This window comes from Camelus dromedarius, chromosome 7, assembly GCF_036321535.1.
Source record: "Camelus dromedarius isolate mCamDro1 chromosome 7, mCamDro1.pat, whole genome shotgun sequence".
NCBI lineage: Eukaryota > Metazoa > Chordata > Mammalia > Artiodactyla > Camelidae > Camelus > Camelus dromedarius.
Genome location: NC_087442.1, coordinates 79,297,373 through 79,313,745, shown reverse-complemented (window position 1 = coordinate 79,313,745; position 16,373 = coordinate 79,297,373). Strand labels below are relative to the sequence as shown.

Sequence of the window (16,373 nt, the reverse complement as noted above, 5' to 3'; positions counted from 1 at the left end):
ATCATTGATGTAAACAAGCTCAGATATGCTTTGTGTCAGGAAAGAGAAGTTAAAGATGAATGGGGATTCTTGTTTTTGCGAAATGTATTCAAGGTTTGGTATGTTTAGGCTGACCCATCCCTCTGGGCAGCCTGAGTCTGTCCTCTCAAGCAGATATTTGCAGCTGGCGCAGGGCTGGTTGCTCCCCTCTCCTCTCAGTTCCTTCAGCTGTTTCTGTCCGTATCTGCCGACGTTCGATATTTGGTCGTGTATGGTGACTTTAGCATCCATGTGCTGTTTTGAAATCTGCTTCTTTCTCTCACCGGGATGAATGGAGCATATGCTCATTCATCAGTCCTCCGGTGCTTCTCCAGCTGAACTCTCAGTTCCTGGAGCCACTTTCGGCCACCCTCAGGGCAGGCTCCCAGAGCTGGAGAGGCTCTTTGCCGAGTAATTGAATGGGGAATGACTGTCTGGATGACTGGGCTTCTAGAGAAGGGGTCCTGGGTTGCCACTTAGAGTCCCCCAGGGAGACTTCTCTGCAAACAGCACAGTGAGCTCGGTACCTCTGCAGTGTTGTCAGGACACCTGCACGTGCAGTCTCTCCTCTCCCATCCAGCCTCTGTCCTCCTTAGCCTTTCCTCAAATACGGGGCCAAGCCCTCTCCTTTCCCCGGGTCAAACACGGCCACAGGCTGCAAGTAACCATCGCCTGCAAATAAATGCGTGCTTTGTGGTCTGGGAGGTCCTCTGCCCCTGAGCACAGGGCTGCCTCACCCGGCTCTCATCTCTCACGGGACTTACTATTTCCCAAACACACTGCGCCAGGATTTTCTTTATTAATATGTGTGTATGTGTATATACACAGACATATGCATGATTATGTATATTACAGTTGACTCTTGAACAGCTCAGGGGGTTGGGGCACTGCCCCCATACAGGCTAAAATCTAAGTACTGCTACTCCTTCCTCAAAGACAAAGGGATTGATAAGTGTCTCACCCAAGGGCAGGAAACTGAAACAGTTTGGCTGGCGTGAGGACTCAAACCCGAGTGCTTTTGATTCCAGATATTCTGATCTCTTATTCAACACAAAGTTTTCCCCACACTTAGTTAATTTCAAGATTTGTAAAATGAAAATACACATGCTGTATTTATTGGGAAAAATCTGTGTGTAATTGGACCTGCGCAGTTCAAACCTGTGTTGTTCAAGGATAAACTGTATTTTAAATCAATTAAAAGAAAAAGTAGGTGGATTCAGGGACATGTGATCACTATAGATAAAGAACATTAAGTGAAACATTTGCCTTTCTCTGTCTGGCTTATTTCATGTAGCATAATGCCCTCAGGGTCCATACATCTTGTCACAAATGGCAGGGCTTCCCTCTTTTTCAAGGCTGCATAATACTCCATTGTGTCTGTTTACCACATCTTCTTTATCCATCCGTCAGTTGATGGACACTTGGATTGTTTCTATATCTTGGCTATTGTGAATAATGCTGCAGTGAGCATGGGAGTGCAGATATCTCTTTGAGATCCTCTTTCCATTCCCTTCGGATATAGATCCAGAAGTGGGGTTGCTGGATCATGTGGCAATTCTATTTTTTCACTTTTTGAGGAACCTCCATACTGTTTTCCATAGTGGCTGCACCAGCTTACGTTCCCACCAACAGTGCACAAGGTTTCCTTTTTCTCCACATCCTCAGCAACGTTTGTTATCCCCTGTCATTCTGATGGTTCATGTTGTGCTGCATGTTACCATTACATACGGTATCTTTTTTTTTTTTTTAAAGGCAAACGCATAGAAACAGTGTAGAAAAGTGGTTGCCAGGTGCTGGGTGTGGGAGAAGTGGGCAGAGGTTGGTAAGGGTACAGACTTTCCACTCTAATGAATGAGTTTTGAGGACCCAGTGTAAAATATCGTGACTGTAGTTGACAGTGCTGTTATATAATTGAAATCGGCTGATAGAACTTGAATGTTCTCACCAAAAAAGATAAATATGTGAGGTGATGGGTGTTTAACTAGACGGGGGAATTCTTTCACAGTGTATGCCTGTATCAGGTCACCATGATGTACACTTTAAATATCTTACAGTTTTATTTGTGAGTTATACCTCAATAAGGCTGAAAAATAAAAAGGTGAAGGAAACCCAAATAAACTAATCTTATAAAGAAAAAAAAAGATTAAGTGAAGCATGGTAGGAATTTAAGGTACAGGTTAAGCCATAGAAAAAGTAAATCTTATTGGTAGGATGGATTTAGCACGAAACTATTGTTTCATCTCTGAATCTCTAAACTGAACTTCTAGCTTTTATTTTATTAAAATCCTAAACCACCTAATTTATGAGAAAACACAGGAATAACAATATTCATGCTTACACAGATTTCTTGGCAAACATCCCATGCTTTTTTTTTATTGCATTTTCCTCCTTTTGCATCCAAATATTGTTTCTCCACTTATTAGTTGCATGACCTGGGAAAATAAAACTCTCTGTGCCTCAGTCCTTACTTTCTCTGGATTGAGATTTAGAATCTAATTAACCAATCAAGATTCTGGACTTATTTTTGAGAAGGTCATTGAAAAAAGAGCATGAATTAAATCAAGATAGTCATTTCCTCGGATGGGCTCAGAAGGATTGAATTAATGTAGAGTCCAAAGAGCCTACATTTAGAGCACAGGGAGCTTATACTGGGGATACTGGGCTGAATCCACTGAGCCGACTGGTGTGCTTACCCTTAGGGACCTACAAATGAAGACCGAGGGGACTTTGCTCATGTCATAGGACGCCTCCCCTCCCCGCCCCCCGACCATGACTTTGTTTCACAAACATGGTTGAAGTATTGTGGATGAATAGCAGGTGTTTTGACTTGTTCAGTGAAAGCACACTCTAACTTTAGCTGAAGAACTGTAATTAATTTGTAGGGTTTTCTTTTTATTTCCCTCCATCAAATTTCAGAGTCCAAAGATAGGATACCCAAACCAGACCACTTAAATTTGGTAAAAATTAAGAATAAACTTCTCTATCTCAAAACCTTTACAAGATACCTATCTAAAATACAAATTCTTAGAGCAGTGGTTCCAAAAATGTTCTCTCTGAAGCAGCAGCATGAATATCACCTGGAGCTGGTTAGAAATTCAGATTCTCAGTCCCCACCTCAGACCTACTGAATCGGAAACAAACCTCCAAGTGATCTTGATGCACATTCAAGTGTGAGAACCATTTCTTAAGGTGTTAACCACATTTTAGGGAAGGCTGTGCTCTACACCAGGAGATGCTTTTTTTGTTCACTAACAGATCAGGAAAGGTTGGGCATACTTTGGGTTAAGTAGTTTATTTAATCCAATGCTCTTCAAAATTATGTAAAGGAAACCTGTTTTTAATATATTTCATTGCCATTAAAAATACAGTTATGCTGACCGGTCTTTCCTGTCTCTTCTCTTCTCTTTGTGTCTCTACACGGTAGACGAGTTGGATTTTATGTCAATACGTTCAAAAATGTCTCTAGCCTAGAGGCCAAGTTTCATAAGGAAATTGCAGTGGTGAGTAATGGTGATTATTTTTACTTATGGAACATAAAGAAAATGAACGTTCATTCTGGAAGCAAATGAAGTGGTTCCACATCGTACAAAGAATTTACTCTCCTGCATGTTTCTTTTAACAGTGTGTTATTGCTCTCAGTAATATTTCTACATTTTTGGGTAATGACCACATGGTTCTGTATATCTGGGAAAAGATTTTAGTTTGTGCTCTCATGAGTTGCTGCCTGCTTGTTACAGTCTCAGTGTCTTTTTTTTTTTTTAAGTCAGTTTTTAAAATTGGATTTTTAAGTGAGACTTGAGGCTGAGGAAAAACTGGTCTCCAAAAATTCAAATAGTCAGCAGCTCTCTCATCACTGATGTTTTCTTAGTTCAGCAGGAGAGTGGGATGACTTTATCTCTAATTGAATCAATGTAAACAATAAGATTTTTGTCTTCTGCTCTGTACTCTGATATATATGTATATATAGATGTGTGTGTCTGCGTATGTGTGTGTGTATACATACATTATATATATATATATATATATATATATATATATATATATATATATATAAAGTTTATTTGTGTTTGTGGCCTTACAAATTGGACATCAATTTTAAATTAGACCCTATTCAGAATTTAAATTAGCCTGACCATCCATACTATCCTAAAATTCTTAGCTTTTCAATAAACAATTCCTACCTGGGGGCAATAGTTTGAGTTGGCTGCAGAATGACTTGCAGCTAATAGACAAATGGCCTCTGTTCCCTTAGCTTTGCCACAAACTGTATGAAGTCATGACGAAACTGGGCGACCAGCATGCTGACAAGGCCTTCACCATTCAAGGAGCTCCCAGGTAAGCCATGTTCGTTAGAGCCAAGTTCAACATCATGCATCTTTCAGGCAAGGATTGTTGCAATTTCTGCAGTCTGTACCAGCCTATACTCTGTTACTTACCCTACAAAGATCCAAAACTGAGGAGCCTGTCCATCCATAGGCTGACAGCAGCCTTAGTTCTGTCCTTTTACATTGACTTTTAGCCTTCAGATGTATCTCCATGGGCTTTTGTCATTGTCACAGAAGAGTTGCTGTCAACCTCTCTCTGCTTCCCAGAAATGGTGTTAATTTCTAGTTGTCCACTTGTTACTTTATTTGGAGAAGAGAGGAATTCTCCAGACTCACAACAGTTAGTCCTGATACTTCTTGCTGGTGTTGACACCTCTAATGAATCCATTTGGGGAAAGGAAAGAAGAAGTAGGTGAGACCTCACCACCATCTTACCTCCTAACGTGACCTTGACCCTGCAAGCACTGCATTGCTTGGGTTTTATTGAACATTGGTTTGGCTTTATTTTGAGCATGCCGGTCAGATGTACCAAAGGCCCAGTGACCCGTAGGGGAAGGGTCTACGTGGCCGGGGTTGGGCTTCACACCAGCTTTCTCCTGTGATTTGCACATCCTTTTTATTCCTTCCTTCTCAGACATTATGTGCTCAGGTAATGCAGGGTAGCGAGGCTTGGGTTGGAAGTCAGAAGACCCAGCCTTCAGGTTTACGACTCTGCAATTAACTTGCTTTGTCTTCCTTCAGTAAGTTCAGTAACCTCTCTGGTTAAAGATCTCATTTTTTTAAGTCAATAAAAATCAAAAGGTGCTAATAAACTAAGCATCTTGTAAGGTAATATGAAGTCCTGACAGTCTATACTTACAATTTTAGCATCAATATATACACATGCATTTATAGAAACACATATATACCACACACACACACACACACACACACACACATACACACAGGCACCACCACCTCCATACATTACTGGTTGGATCTCTCTGGAAATAGCAATGTTCTCTTTGACACCCTTTGTTCTAGCTTTGTTCTAGCTCATACTAAGTGAGCATTAAGCACACCTTCTTTTTCTGAGGGAAAGAACACTGCCTAAAAATACACACCGAAGGGGTGGACTGCTGTTTCCAATACAGTTATTTCAATACAGGGCTGGAAACCAAGAAAGACTTGTGATAAGAATATCAAAATGACGTTTGGGTGACGTAGAAATGAAGTGCATGGGAAAAGGTGGCTCCCTTATGCAGAGGTGAAAGGGACAAGCACATCTGGAAGTTTCGATGTTGCTGAGTCAGATAAATTGAAGAGAAAGTGGGGCCACGACCACTTAACAAATGTTCCTCTCGTTTTTTCCAACGTTCCTCGGCAGATCGAGGTGGTGAGTGAGCTCAGTGGCGTCTCCGTTAAGCATAGATGGGGGGCTGTGCTTCCCAGCAGAGGTCATGATTGCTGGCACGGCCCCAATCATGCGCTGTGTCCGTGTCCTCTCCAGGGGACCCGTTCCCCCGACCCCTTGAGTATGTAGACCATGCTGCTGTGTACATGCTCATTTTGGGGTGCAGACCGTGTTCCCGCAATCTGTAGTGTTTAGAAATTCTTAGAGAGTAGAATGTGTCCCAAGTGCTGTCTTAGCCATTGCATTTGGGCTGTTTGCGAGCATCCGGCCCAGCGCCGGGAACGTGGTGGCTTCTCAATAAACACTGCGGACTCTCATCCATCACATAATTTGTTTGCACACTTCAACGTGTCTGAGTTGAGTTACTGTTCTCTAAGGTGTAGGAAGGGAAATAACGAATTCGTTTCTGAATGTTATCAGAAAGCACTCCTGCAAAATCTTAATTAACACTATCCTAGGGATGCGTTTTAATATCCAACTTGTAATTTGGGGGGTAGGGTTTTCTATAGATTATGCCATAGCAAGAGTCTCCTATAAATTAAAAGTGAAATTAGTTCCATTAATTCAGCTTATGTTTGGAAGATCCTTGCAGAGCCTGGTTGGCACAGCAGAAAGAACAGGGGTTTGCATTACCAAAGCCTGAATTCAGATCTGTTAAATTGTCCAGTGACATTAAGAATTTTTATTCTCTTCTTGCCCCTTTTACTTACCTGTAAAGTGGGGACAATCGTGCTTGGGTCTGGTGACCTTAGAGATCATTTATGAATGGGGTTTGGTGCAGAGTGGACGATAAATGGTACCCAGTATCCCATCCCCATTAATAATAACCAGAATTAACTGGACCAGGGAGGAGATAACGCACAGAACCTGTTCTGCCTCAGGATTTCTCTGGAAAGGGGGCCCCTGAGAAATAAGTACCATTCCTTAGAAGGCGCCTTGCTTACTCCCTGTGTTCATCTAGTGACTCAGGTCCCCTCCGTATTGCAAAGACCCCATCGCCGCCCGAGGAGCCGTCACCCATCCCGAGCCCGACAGCTAGTCCCAATCACACGCTGGCTCCTGCGTCTCCTGCACCAGCCCGGCCTCGGTCACCCTCACAGGTAGGAAGGGATCACAGGTACTGGGGGACTGGAAGAGCCCACGGTAAGGTGACTCCATCTGGGATAACCCCATGGAGTGGGGACAGTGACTGTGAGTCTCCGACTGGGGAGACTTTGAGGTGTGAGACTTGGGCATTGTGATCATCTCTAAGGAATCAACTTACTTTTCTTACTTGGATTTTGATGTTTCCTCACATACCCTCTGCTTGAGTGTGTTGAGACATCTTTCCACAATCTCAGCTTCCCCAGGCTTGCATGCTCACCTGTTTCATCCTACCTTCTCCAAGAAGCCTCCCTCCTGTAGCACTTTGTAACAGCTGGGCCAAAAACAGCCCAAAAAGGCTATGAATGCATGTCATTTCACGTTTTTTGTGTCACCCGTGGTATATTGCACGTGCATTCAACAGAAGAGTATGGAACAAATGATTGCAAGAAAGAGAATGAGCCAAGCAAAAATAAATACAGAGAAAAATCGCCACCCTTATCTTCCCTACTTTTGGTGAAAATGAAATTCCTATGGGGAAACTTGGAGTCTCCACTTCAAACTTCCTCATGTATGGTTGAAACTAAGGGACGTTGTAAGAAGATAGTGGACAGATCTTAAAGTGCTGACTTTCCAAAATACTGGAAGGCAGGGTGGGATGTGTCCTGTCCGTAGGTGGTCTCACGGATTCCAGTGAAAAGCTTGCTTGATTTTAGTTCTAAAAATTGAATGTATTGCTGAAGCGAGAAATCATTTTCGGTTGACTTCAGAGAAGGTATTTAACTTGAGAGGCAGGTACTTGGCCTGTGACCCTGTATATCACACTTGTGTTGAAAAGGATGGAGCCTTAGAGCCTGAATTTTTCTCCTTGGACCACTGCTTGTCAGAGCTCAAGGGCCACCCAGCAAAGGCTCTTTGCCTCAATCAGGTGGCCTTATATCTCTTTGCAGACCTAAATTTCAATCAGTGATCAATCCCTACGCCCAGCTGTGTTCACATAACGTTTCTGCATGCCTCCCGTGTCGTCTTTGGCTGAATTAACTCCTGTGTGTTTGTGTATGATGCTTTGTAGACCAGGAAAGGGCCTCCTGTCCCACCTCTCCCTAAAGTCACCCCAACAAAGGAACTGCAGCAGGAGAACATCATCAGTTTCTTCGAGGACAACTTTGTTCCGGAGATCAGTGTGACGACACCTTCCCAGGTGAGTGCCCGGTCCAGAGCTGGGATGCCCATGAAAGCACCATGACAGTGGACCCTCGGGGTCAGCTTTAAAGAAGGCGGCAGGTATTAAGAGCCGACAACATGGTTTCAGCCATCGTTCAGGCTTACGTTCATTCCCTGGTATGTCTGAGTGCTCTCAGATGGGAGATGTACAGTGTATTTGAAAAGACTCATCTTTTCGATTGTTAAAGAGTTGTACATACTTAGTTTAGGAAGTTGGGAAGATACTGAAATGTGTAAAGTGAAGAATTTTAATAATCACTTAAATCCTATCACTCTGACATAGCTACTAATGCCCTTTGATTTTCTTAGTTTTTTTTTTTTTTTCTAGATATTTATCAATTCTGCAGCACAAAACTCAGATTGTATTGTTAGGTATTCCTGACTTTTCTTCTTAGGCTTATTGAGCATTTTTTTCAGGTCATAATATCGACTGGAGTATTCTGTCTGATAGATGAAACCAACCCCTGATTGTGGCCAGAAGTTACTCCCACTTTTTCTGCGACTTCACCGGCACTTGGGTGAACGTCAATTCATACTAATTCACGTTTGCACCTTTTATTCTTTCTTTCGTGTTGCTCCCTAGTCAAGAATAGGAAAACGAAATTCAACGAGGTGAACATTAAGTCTTTTGACCTCCAGCAGGAGCAAATGTATCCATGCACATCACTTGGCAAATGGAGCCGTCAGCGGTCCCCCTGCTTTCAGAGACACCTGACTGTGCTGTTCCTCCTCCAGCTGCCCTCAGTGGGCTGCACACCTGTCCCAGCTTGGTTGTCCCATTGCCTCAAGAAGAGCCTTGACTTCAAGAGTTGCTCCTAATGCCGTCAAAACCATCTCTTTATTAAGAGGGAACATCCCCAGAGAAGTCACATATGCCAGTACCATTTCCTCCCAGTATTCTCAGGGTCAGAAATAATATTAACATTTTGCAAGGGGTGTAATCACTGAGTATGTCAGTAACAACACTACATACAGCATCCCAGTTGCAATCGCATCCTGTTGGTAATAAGAGAAATAATGTTCTAAAAACAGGGAGCTCAGCAAATAAAATCTCAGAAGCAGTGCAGTGGCAGATGGTAATTTCTCGCCCCTTTTGAGGGTGTTTATGGACAGACACAGTGCTTTTAGATAGTTTTCCTTCTTTGGTTTGTATGAGATGCTAAGTTTGGGAAGCTAACTAGGGCTTGGAATGTGTTTAACGGCTCCTTTGAGGAGGGGGAACTGGGTGTCTATCAGTGCATGGACACACTGTATCTGTGGATACGCAGATGCCATCAGGGATAACTGTCTTTGAGCCAAATGAACTTACCCAGCATCCGCCGTGGCCCCAACACCAACTTGAGACGTTTCCATTTCCACGTTAGTATTTCTGGTGGCTCGTTCTCTTTTTTGCTACATCAGATTTGTAAGTGAGAGTGTTTTAGGGTGATAATACCCTCACTCAAGTGGCTTTCACCTGGACCCTCCAGGAACATCCTTTCAATGTCATCACCAATAGAGAACGTGGTCACCTCGAAGCCGTGTGTACTTAGCTGAGGACACCTCTCTATTCAGCAGCAGAGGCCACTGAAGTAGAGAAAATGTGACTAGTTCCAAAGTAAAGATGGGCTTCCAAAGTGTTCCGTCTCTTAAAACGTTTTTCTTTGCGGTTTGCTGGCTCACATGAGGGTCCTTCACAGTGGAGGGGGAAAAAGAATCAAAGCACTTTTTAAAGTTACAGATGCCAGAAGAGGCCCCCTGAGTCCTTTTAAGAGCATTCACTTCTGCTGGTATTGCTGAGTGGGAGTGACAGGCAAGGCCAAGGGCTGGAGGGCAGAGAGAGAGAGGAGGACATGCCTTTTAAAGCAGAAGCGTCTCCAGCCGCGGCTGGAGCAGCAGTGGCTGCCACGCTGACACGATCTGCTGGTGGAGCTGCTGGCCCCGGCATGGCTAGTCCGCATGCCCGACTCCAAGGACAAGCACCTCCCCACTGGTACCTTTTACAGCTTACGGTCAGCCTGCCGGGCGATTCAGAAAGAACTGACCACCAGAGACATTATGGGGTGCATTTTTCAGGTTCAGCTTCATTTGCATTATTTTCTTTTAATTTGGGGAGGAGATAGAAGGGAATTTCTATCATTTTTTGTCTACATATGAGAGGAAACATGGCAGGTGGACCCCAGTGCATAACTTGAAGCACTTGGGGATGAAGCAAGGATTTGTATTTCAGTCTACTTCCTCCCTTATTGAGTGACATAATCTAGTTTTATTTAAAAACTCATCAGTGCTGGATGCTGTCTTTTCCTGGAGCATCTTGACAATTTCCTCGTAGCTGTGCTTCTGTAAATGTCGACGTTACTTCCGCCCTCTTGGGTCTCATCCAGCAGAGGTTCTGATTCTGCAGAGCTGGGGTGGGGACCAAGAGTCTGTATTTCTGCCCGGCCCCCAGGGAATGCTAACCCTGCAGGTCTTGAGATCACACCAAGAGAACCACTGTTCGAGGCCACCAGGAGTTCCATGTGGTACACATTTGTGGCCACGGACAGAATACCACAGAGCAGTCACAGATTTCTTCCAGGAAAATATCCAGCTGAGTCAAACGTATGTCGTGATTGACCGTTTGTAACTGCTTCATTTAAAAACAGCGTGACTTACACTGTTCCATATTTAGGATTGGTGGATTTAACACACGTGTCCATGTATGCTTCTACTTTTAGGTGTGTTGATCAGATGACATGTCAATCCACATATTACAAGTGATCGGATTGTCTCATCTGGACAATAATGCTCCTGGACATGCACAGAGAAATGATGAAAACCAGAAATAGAAATGCCAGAAGCAAATGAGATGCCAGTTGCAAGAAGGCAGAATATCGGAGACTCAAAAGCTGAGATGTATTTGAAAAGATTTTCTTACAGATACGGATATTTATAGTAATATAGAGTTGTCCACTTGAATTTTATTTTAATATTTGAAAAACATCTAATGAGTCATTTTACATTTAACAAAGAGGCTGATATCCCCAGTTTGCTATTTTTATCATGTGCTTAATGGGGAAAAAAAGCATTTGTGTTAATCCCACCCAGAAGCTCAAGATGTGAAGAGTGAAACATTCCTCATCTCTGGTGGATTTGGGTGTTTTGTACCCCAAGTCTTGTCACCATGGTAATTCTCTCTTGAGTGTGTCCTGGGGTTGGAAACAGAAATCCATCGGGCCTACAGAGCCCTCTAATGGCCCAAACCATAAATGTAGCATATGTATTCTGGAAATAGGTAGTTCCAAGAATCTTCTCTGGGAAGTATCCTTATCTGCTTACAGGGAGATGCCTGATTGTCAAGACCACAGGGCTGATTTTGCTTTTCTGGCTGTGTTTACAGAAATGGACCTGCAGAAGGACAAACCCATCCCTCCCTATTTTTTCCTCCCAGGAACTGAAATAGAAAGAAGCTCTGTGTGTGTGTGTGTGTGTGTGTGTGTGTGTGTCTGCATGCACACAACTGCCTTATTCTTTTAAAATAGCATTTTCCACGTAGTCCCGTGAGATGCTGTGAAAAGGGGGGTCCTTGGTCATGGGAGGCTGGGAGGGGCTGCACTTCCTTTTGCTTTTCATAAGCTCCTGTCGGCATGTTCAAGGCTCTTAGAGGTCCTGCAACCGAAGCCCTGATTACTTTGTTTAAATCAGGGTTTCTCAGTCTCCCATTCCCCTCAAAATACCTTGTTCCTGGGAAATGGAGTTTTGGTAAACATTTTAAAAAGGAAGATTTAAAAAGATATTATGTCCCTGGAAACCTAATTGTGACAAATAGGATTTTAACAGGAGATCAAGACCAAAAAAAAAAAAAAAAAAAAATCACGGATATATACACATAGACACTTGTGTACGTCCAAGGTTGTTTCCTTCTTTCTCTTTGAAAAAATGTTTTCACTGCTTTCTGTGCTGACTGGATGACTTAACTTTAATTCAGACGCTCACCCTCCTCTCCCGCCAGGCCTTTCCTTAGCGATTGTGGCCCTGAGCAAATATTTGGTGAGGAGCGGTGCAGGGGCCTCCATATGAGCAATCTGAGTCACTTAACACCAGCACAGCAGCATCCTGGTGGCCGGTCCCCTGGGTTCTGTGGGTGAGATGCAGTGCTGCCTGGTGGGAACAATCTGCTCACCAGCCGCCCTCTTGGAAGCACCTGGCCACCATGTTCCAGGACAACCTGGTGGATATGAGTCCCAGGTTCCTGGGGCACATGACGGAGCCTCCGTAGTGAGTAGGGTGAGAGAATGCTCCAAAGAGGGGGGGGGGGCTGGACCCATGCAGGTCCTGCTGCAGACTTGGGGTGTCCTGCCTGGATGGCCCTGCCAGCTGTCACTGGTCCCCACAACCAGAGGGTGACCTTGAAAATTTCAAGAAAGGTGATGAAAAGCGCAGGGATACTTTGGGATGCAGGGCTGGGGGTGGGATCTCTGCTTGCCTGTTCCCCTGTCAGGCGGCAGTGGGAAGAGAAGACTGCTGGTTTTAGGATTTTTTACCCCAACTATTTTGCCTAGATCTTTTCTCAACAATGATGTTGCATATTTCCTCTCTTGGATATTGTTGCTGTCCCATTTACAAATCCAGAGGGATTATCTTTTGAACGTCCCAGATTATTCCTCCAGGCCCTCCTGTCACCCTGATGTGCTGGAGGGCAAGACATCTGAAAGCCTTTAAATCCTGTAACTGTCAGGACCAAGTCAGCACTATTTACTTCGCTCCTCTTAGATCTCTGTTCTCCAGCCCGAGGCTGCGTCTTACGTTTTAAGTTCGTGAGATCATCCTGTTTTCTCCTAGCCAATCAAACCGAAATAGATTTTTCAACTTGCAAAATAGGTTCAGGAGATGGCTCTTTTCATCTCCTCAGTCCTGATGAGGCCAGCCTGCAGTCACCTCTGTGTGCACCACTCTCTTCCCCGTGTCCATCACCTGGTTTTCAGTACCGCCTTGGCGTCTCTCTCCCATGAGGCATCTATCTGGACCAGCTGCCTCTTCTTTGAGTTGATATTTTTATTCAAAGTAAACATGTTAGCATTCTTTTAAGACAGAAAGAATGAAGATGAAAATTGGCAGGAGGAGAAATAGTGCATTTCAAGCCCACAGTCAATCAGAATGGGTTGAAGTTTATTTCTTTACATGTGGGTGGGCACTAGTTGAAAAGTTTAGCTTTATTCCGCTGAACTGTTCTTGTATCTGTGTGGAAAATTAGTTGTCTGTGCGTGTATGGTTCTGTTTCAGAACTCGATGGTTTTCCACTGATCCGTTGGCCCACCTTTATGTCAAGACAGTGCCGCGCTATCTTGACTATCCCCTTATACTATCTTGGAATCGGTTAGGGTTAGTCCTTCAACTTTGTTTTTCTTTTTCAGTATTTCAGCTATTCTAGCTTCTTTGAATTTCCAGATGAATTTGAGAACCAATTTGTAAGTTTCTGCAAACTCCTGGGATTTTGTGTCAGATTTCTAGGGCTGTGGTCATAAAGCACCACAAACTGGTTGGCTTAAAACCACATGCATTTATTCTCTCACAGTTCTGAGGCCAGAAGTCCAAGGTCAAGGTGTCAGCAGGGCCATGTTCCCTCTGAAAGCTCTAGGGGAGGACTCTTCCTTGCCTTACTCTAATTTTCCCACTTACTTCTGCTGGGGACGTCTTAAGTTTACAATTAAGGTACTGGACGTCTCCCAGTATAGGTGTACAGTTTGAGCAGAATCCTTCAAAGATATTGCTTCAGCATCTTGCTCGCATTATTTCTGGTGATAACTCTGCTTTTATTCTTTTTTTTTTTAATTAAAGTACTGTCAGTTATAATGTGTCAATTTCTGGTGTACAGCACAGTGTCCCAGTCATGCATATACATACATATATTCATTTTCATATTCATTTTCATTAAAGGTTATTACAAGATATTGAACATAGTACCCTGTGCCAAAGAGCAGAAACTTTTTAAAAAATCTGTTTTCATCCTTAGGTCGTTCCTCTGTGAGCGACATGTCTTTTTCCTCTGGCGACTTTTAATGATTTCTCTTTTAACACTGGTTTTGAGAAATTAGTCGTGATGGGCCTCAGTGTACTCATGTCTCTGATCCACTTTGGTCAGTGGCTGCCCAAAGCTTGTCCTTTTCACGGTGAATGGCAGGAAGATAGAAAAAGCAAGTCAACCATGCAAGCACATTTCAAGCCTTTACTTGAATTTGTGCCCTGATATATCCCTTGGCCAAAGCACGACGCATGGTCAACCCCAAGTCAAGGACTGAGGAAGTAAACTCTTTCTATCATGAGGCCAGGGCAAGGCTAGCCAGAAGGATTATGCTCAAATTGTACACCTATCCTGGGAGAAGTCCAGTACCTTACTAGTAAATTTAAGATGCCCCTAACAGAAGACACTTCATGAAATACGGCACAGAAGATTCTTATAATTGGCAATATTTCCCACTGGATGGTCCCCCACGATGGTTTCCACATCTAACCTCCTATTTTAGGTACACATCCCAGGTCACCTTTTCCAGACTTTTGTTTATAGAACAGTAGGTGAGCTCAAGCTTCCACAAAGCTTAAGAATGTTGGGACCACATCTGATCTACTCCATTGGTGATGGACGTGTAAAGAGTGAGAAAAGATTACTTTTCTTTTGCTATGTTAGGGGAAGTTACATGTCACTATGTTTCAGCATGTGAGTACTTCTGTGCCCTTTTATAAAGGGCTACTATATTAACGGGCAGCTCTCTCAAATTACTCTTTGATATGAGTGCCTTAAGGGGTAACTCAAGATTAAGGGAGAACAAAATCATATAGAAATGGAGCCTGAAGAAGCCAGTTACACGTTTTGAAGGCAACCAAACTGGTCTGACGGATACTTGATGACAGTAATTTTACACAGATACACATCATTACTAATGGTAATTACTAACAGCATGATGTCCACTTGCATTTTGAGTATCCAATATATTTTGTTTAGTAGCTTCCTTGTCTTTATTACTCACGGTCATCTTACCAGGTATTATTACTCTCATTTTATGCATGAAAAACGGAGTCTCAAGCTGAACTGACTGCCCAGAGAGACAGCTAGCAAGTGGCAAAACTGGGTGCAAACCCAGATTTAGTTCAATCGTGGTCAAAGCATAGCTCGTTATAGGCTGGTTTTCTTTTTAGCCTTGATCTCTAACTTCCCATCAGAGCGTCCTTAAAGGGATCCATTAGGTTCATAAGGGACTAAGGGACATATTTGCTTGGGCTAAATTTTTACGGAGCACTTGCAGAATGTCAGGAATTCCTTTGCAGATCTTAGGGTTCCCTGAGATGTGGGACCGGGTCTCTGCAGCAGCCTGGAATAGCACTGGAGTCAAAGGGCAGCTGATAACCTCGATCAGCCCAATCTTCTCATCCCCAAGTGGGGAAGTGATGCATCTGCCCTTCAATTTTGTTTTAAAGATTCGCAGTGCAGGTAAAATGCTGTTGGGGGATAAAGTAATTCTTTCAAGGCAGCAAAGTGCATTAACAAGAGTTAATGTTCATATGTATCAAGTTCTTCGAAGAATGCCTAGCACATTCTAAGTGTAACAGAAGTGTTTGCAAAATGTTAAGTATAATTTGTACCAGCATAAAAGTTGATGAAAAACAAAATTCATGCAGATTTTGAATAGCGGCTGAGGGAATCAGTTGACAGTTTTGTGACTGCAATTATTAAAGACAGAAGGATCTCAGAAGAGCATTATCCTTGTGAAACTTAAAAAATTTAAATGAGGAATAAACATGCCGCAAAATAGATAACTCAAGACCAATAGCAGGATATAGTAGCAGATTTCCTTCTGTAATCCGTGTGGATATACTGAAAAAAAAAAAATATCTGTAGTCATATATTTCTAAATTTTAAAATTTTATGTCCATAATCAGTGTTAATTAAAATAACTCCTGTTCTTTAAAATTTTTCCCTAAACGTCTCTATTCTTATATAATATTTTATCTATTGTTGTGAACTGTCAGTTTCTAGGCAACAGATGGTCAAAATCGAAGAGTATTTCAAAAACCAGACACATGTAACTCGAACTGTGTGAAAACTGACCCCACTTCTCTCCACTGTGGTACAGTTTAAGAGGGCTTTATGTCAGCTCTGCCCTTGACCGTGTAACCTGAGCCTGGGTTAGACCAACGTCAAGTCCACGCCCTTTCCTTTCCTGTCATGATCCCGCAATAAATGAACTAATATTAATGCTTAGTAGTATAAACTTTTTTGTTATTATTATAGCAGGATTCTCATTCTCTATTTTTTCTCTCATTCTTACTTTCTTTCTAATCTAAGAATATTATTGGGGTGGGAGCTCATTTTGCAG

The 16,373-nt window shown here is 42.9% G+C and overlaps 1 protein-coding gene across 2 annotated transcripts in view; it reads left to right on the top strand.

The window, feature by feature from the left end:
* The window catches only part of LOC105088276 (amphiphysin), a 154,415-nt gene that overhangs the window by 97,871 nt on the left and 40,171 nt on the right, over nucleotides 1-16,373 (top strand). For both annotated transcript variants that reach the window (XM_031454654.2, XM_031454653.2), the window contains exons 8-11: nucleotides 3,443-3,518; nucleotides 4,271-4,353; nucleotides 6,698-6,836; nucleotides 7,892-8,020. In XM_031454654.2, coding sequence (XP_031310514.2) covers nucleotides 3,443-3,518; nucleotides 4,271-4,353; nucleotides 6,698-6,836; nucleotides 7,892-8,020 — 427 coding nt within the window. The remainder of the gene's footprint in view (nucleotides 1-3,442; nucleotides 3,519-4,270; nucleotides 4,354-6,697; nucleotides 6,837-7,891; nucleotides 8,021-16,373) is intronic.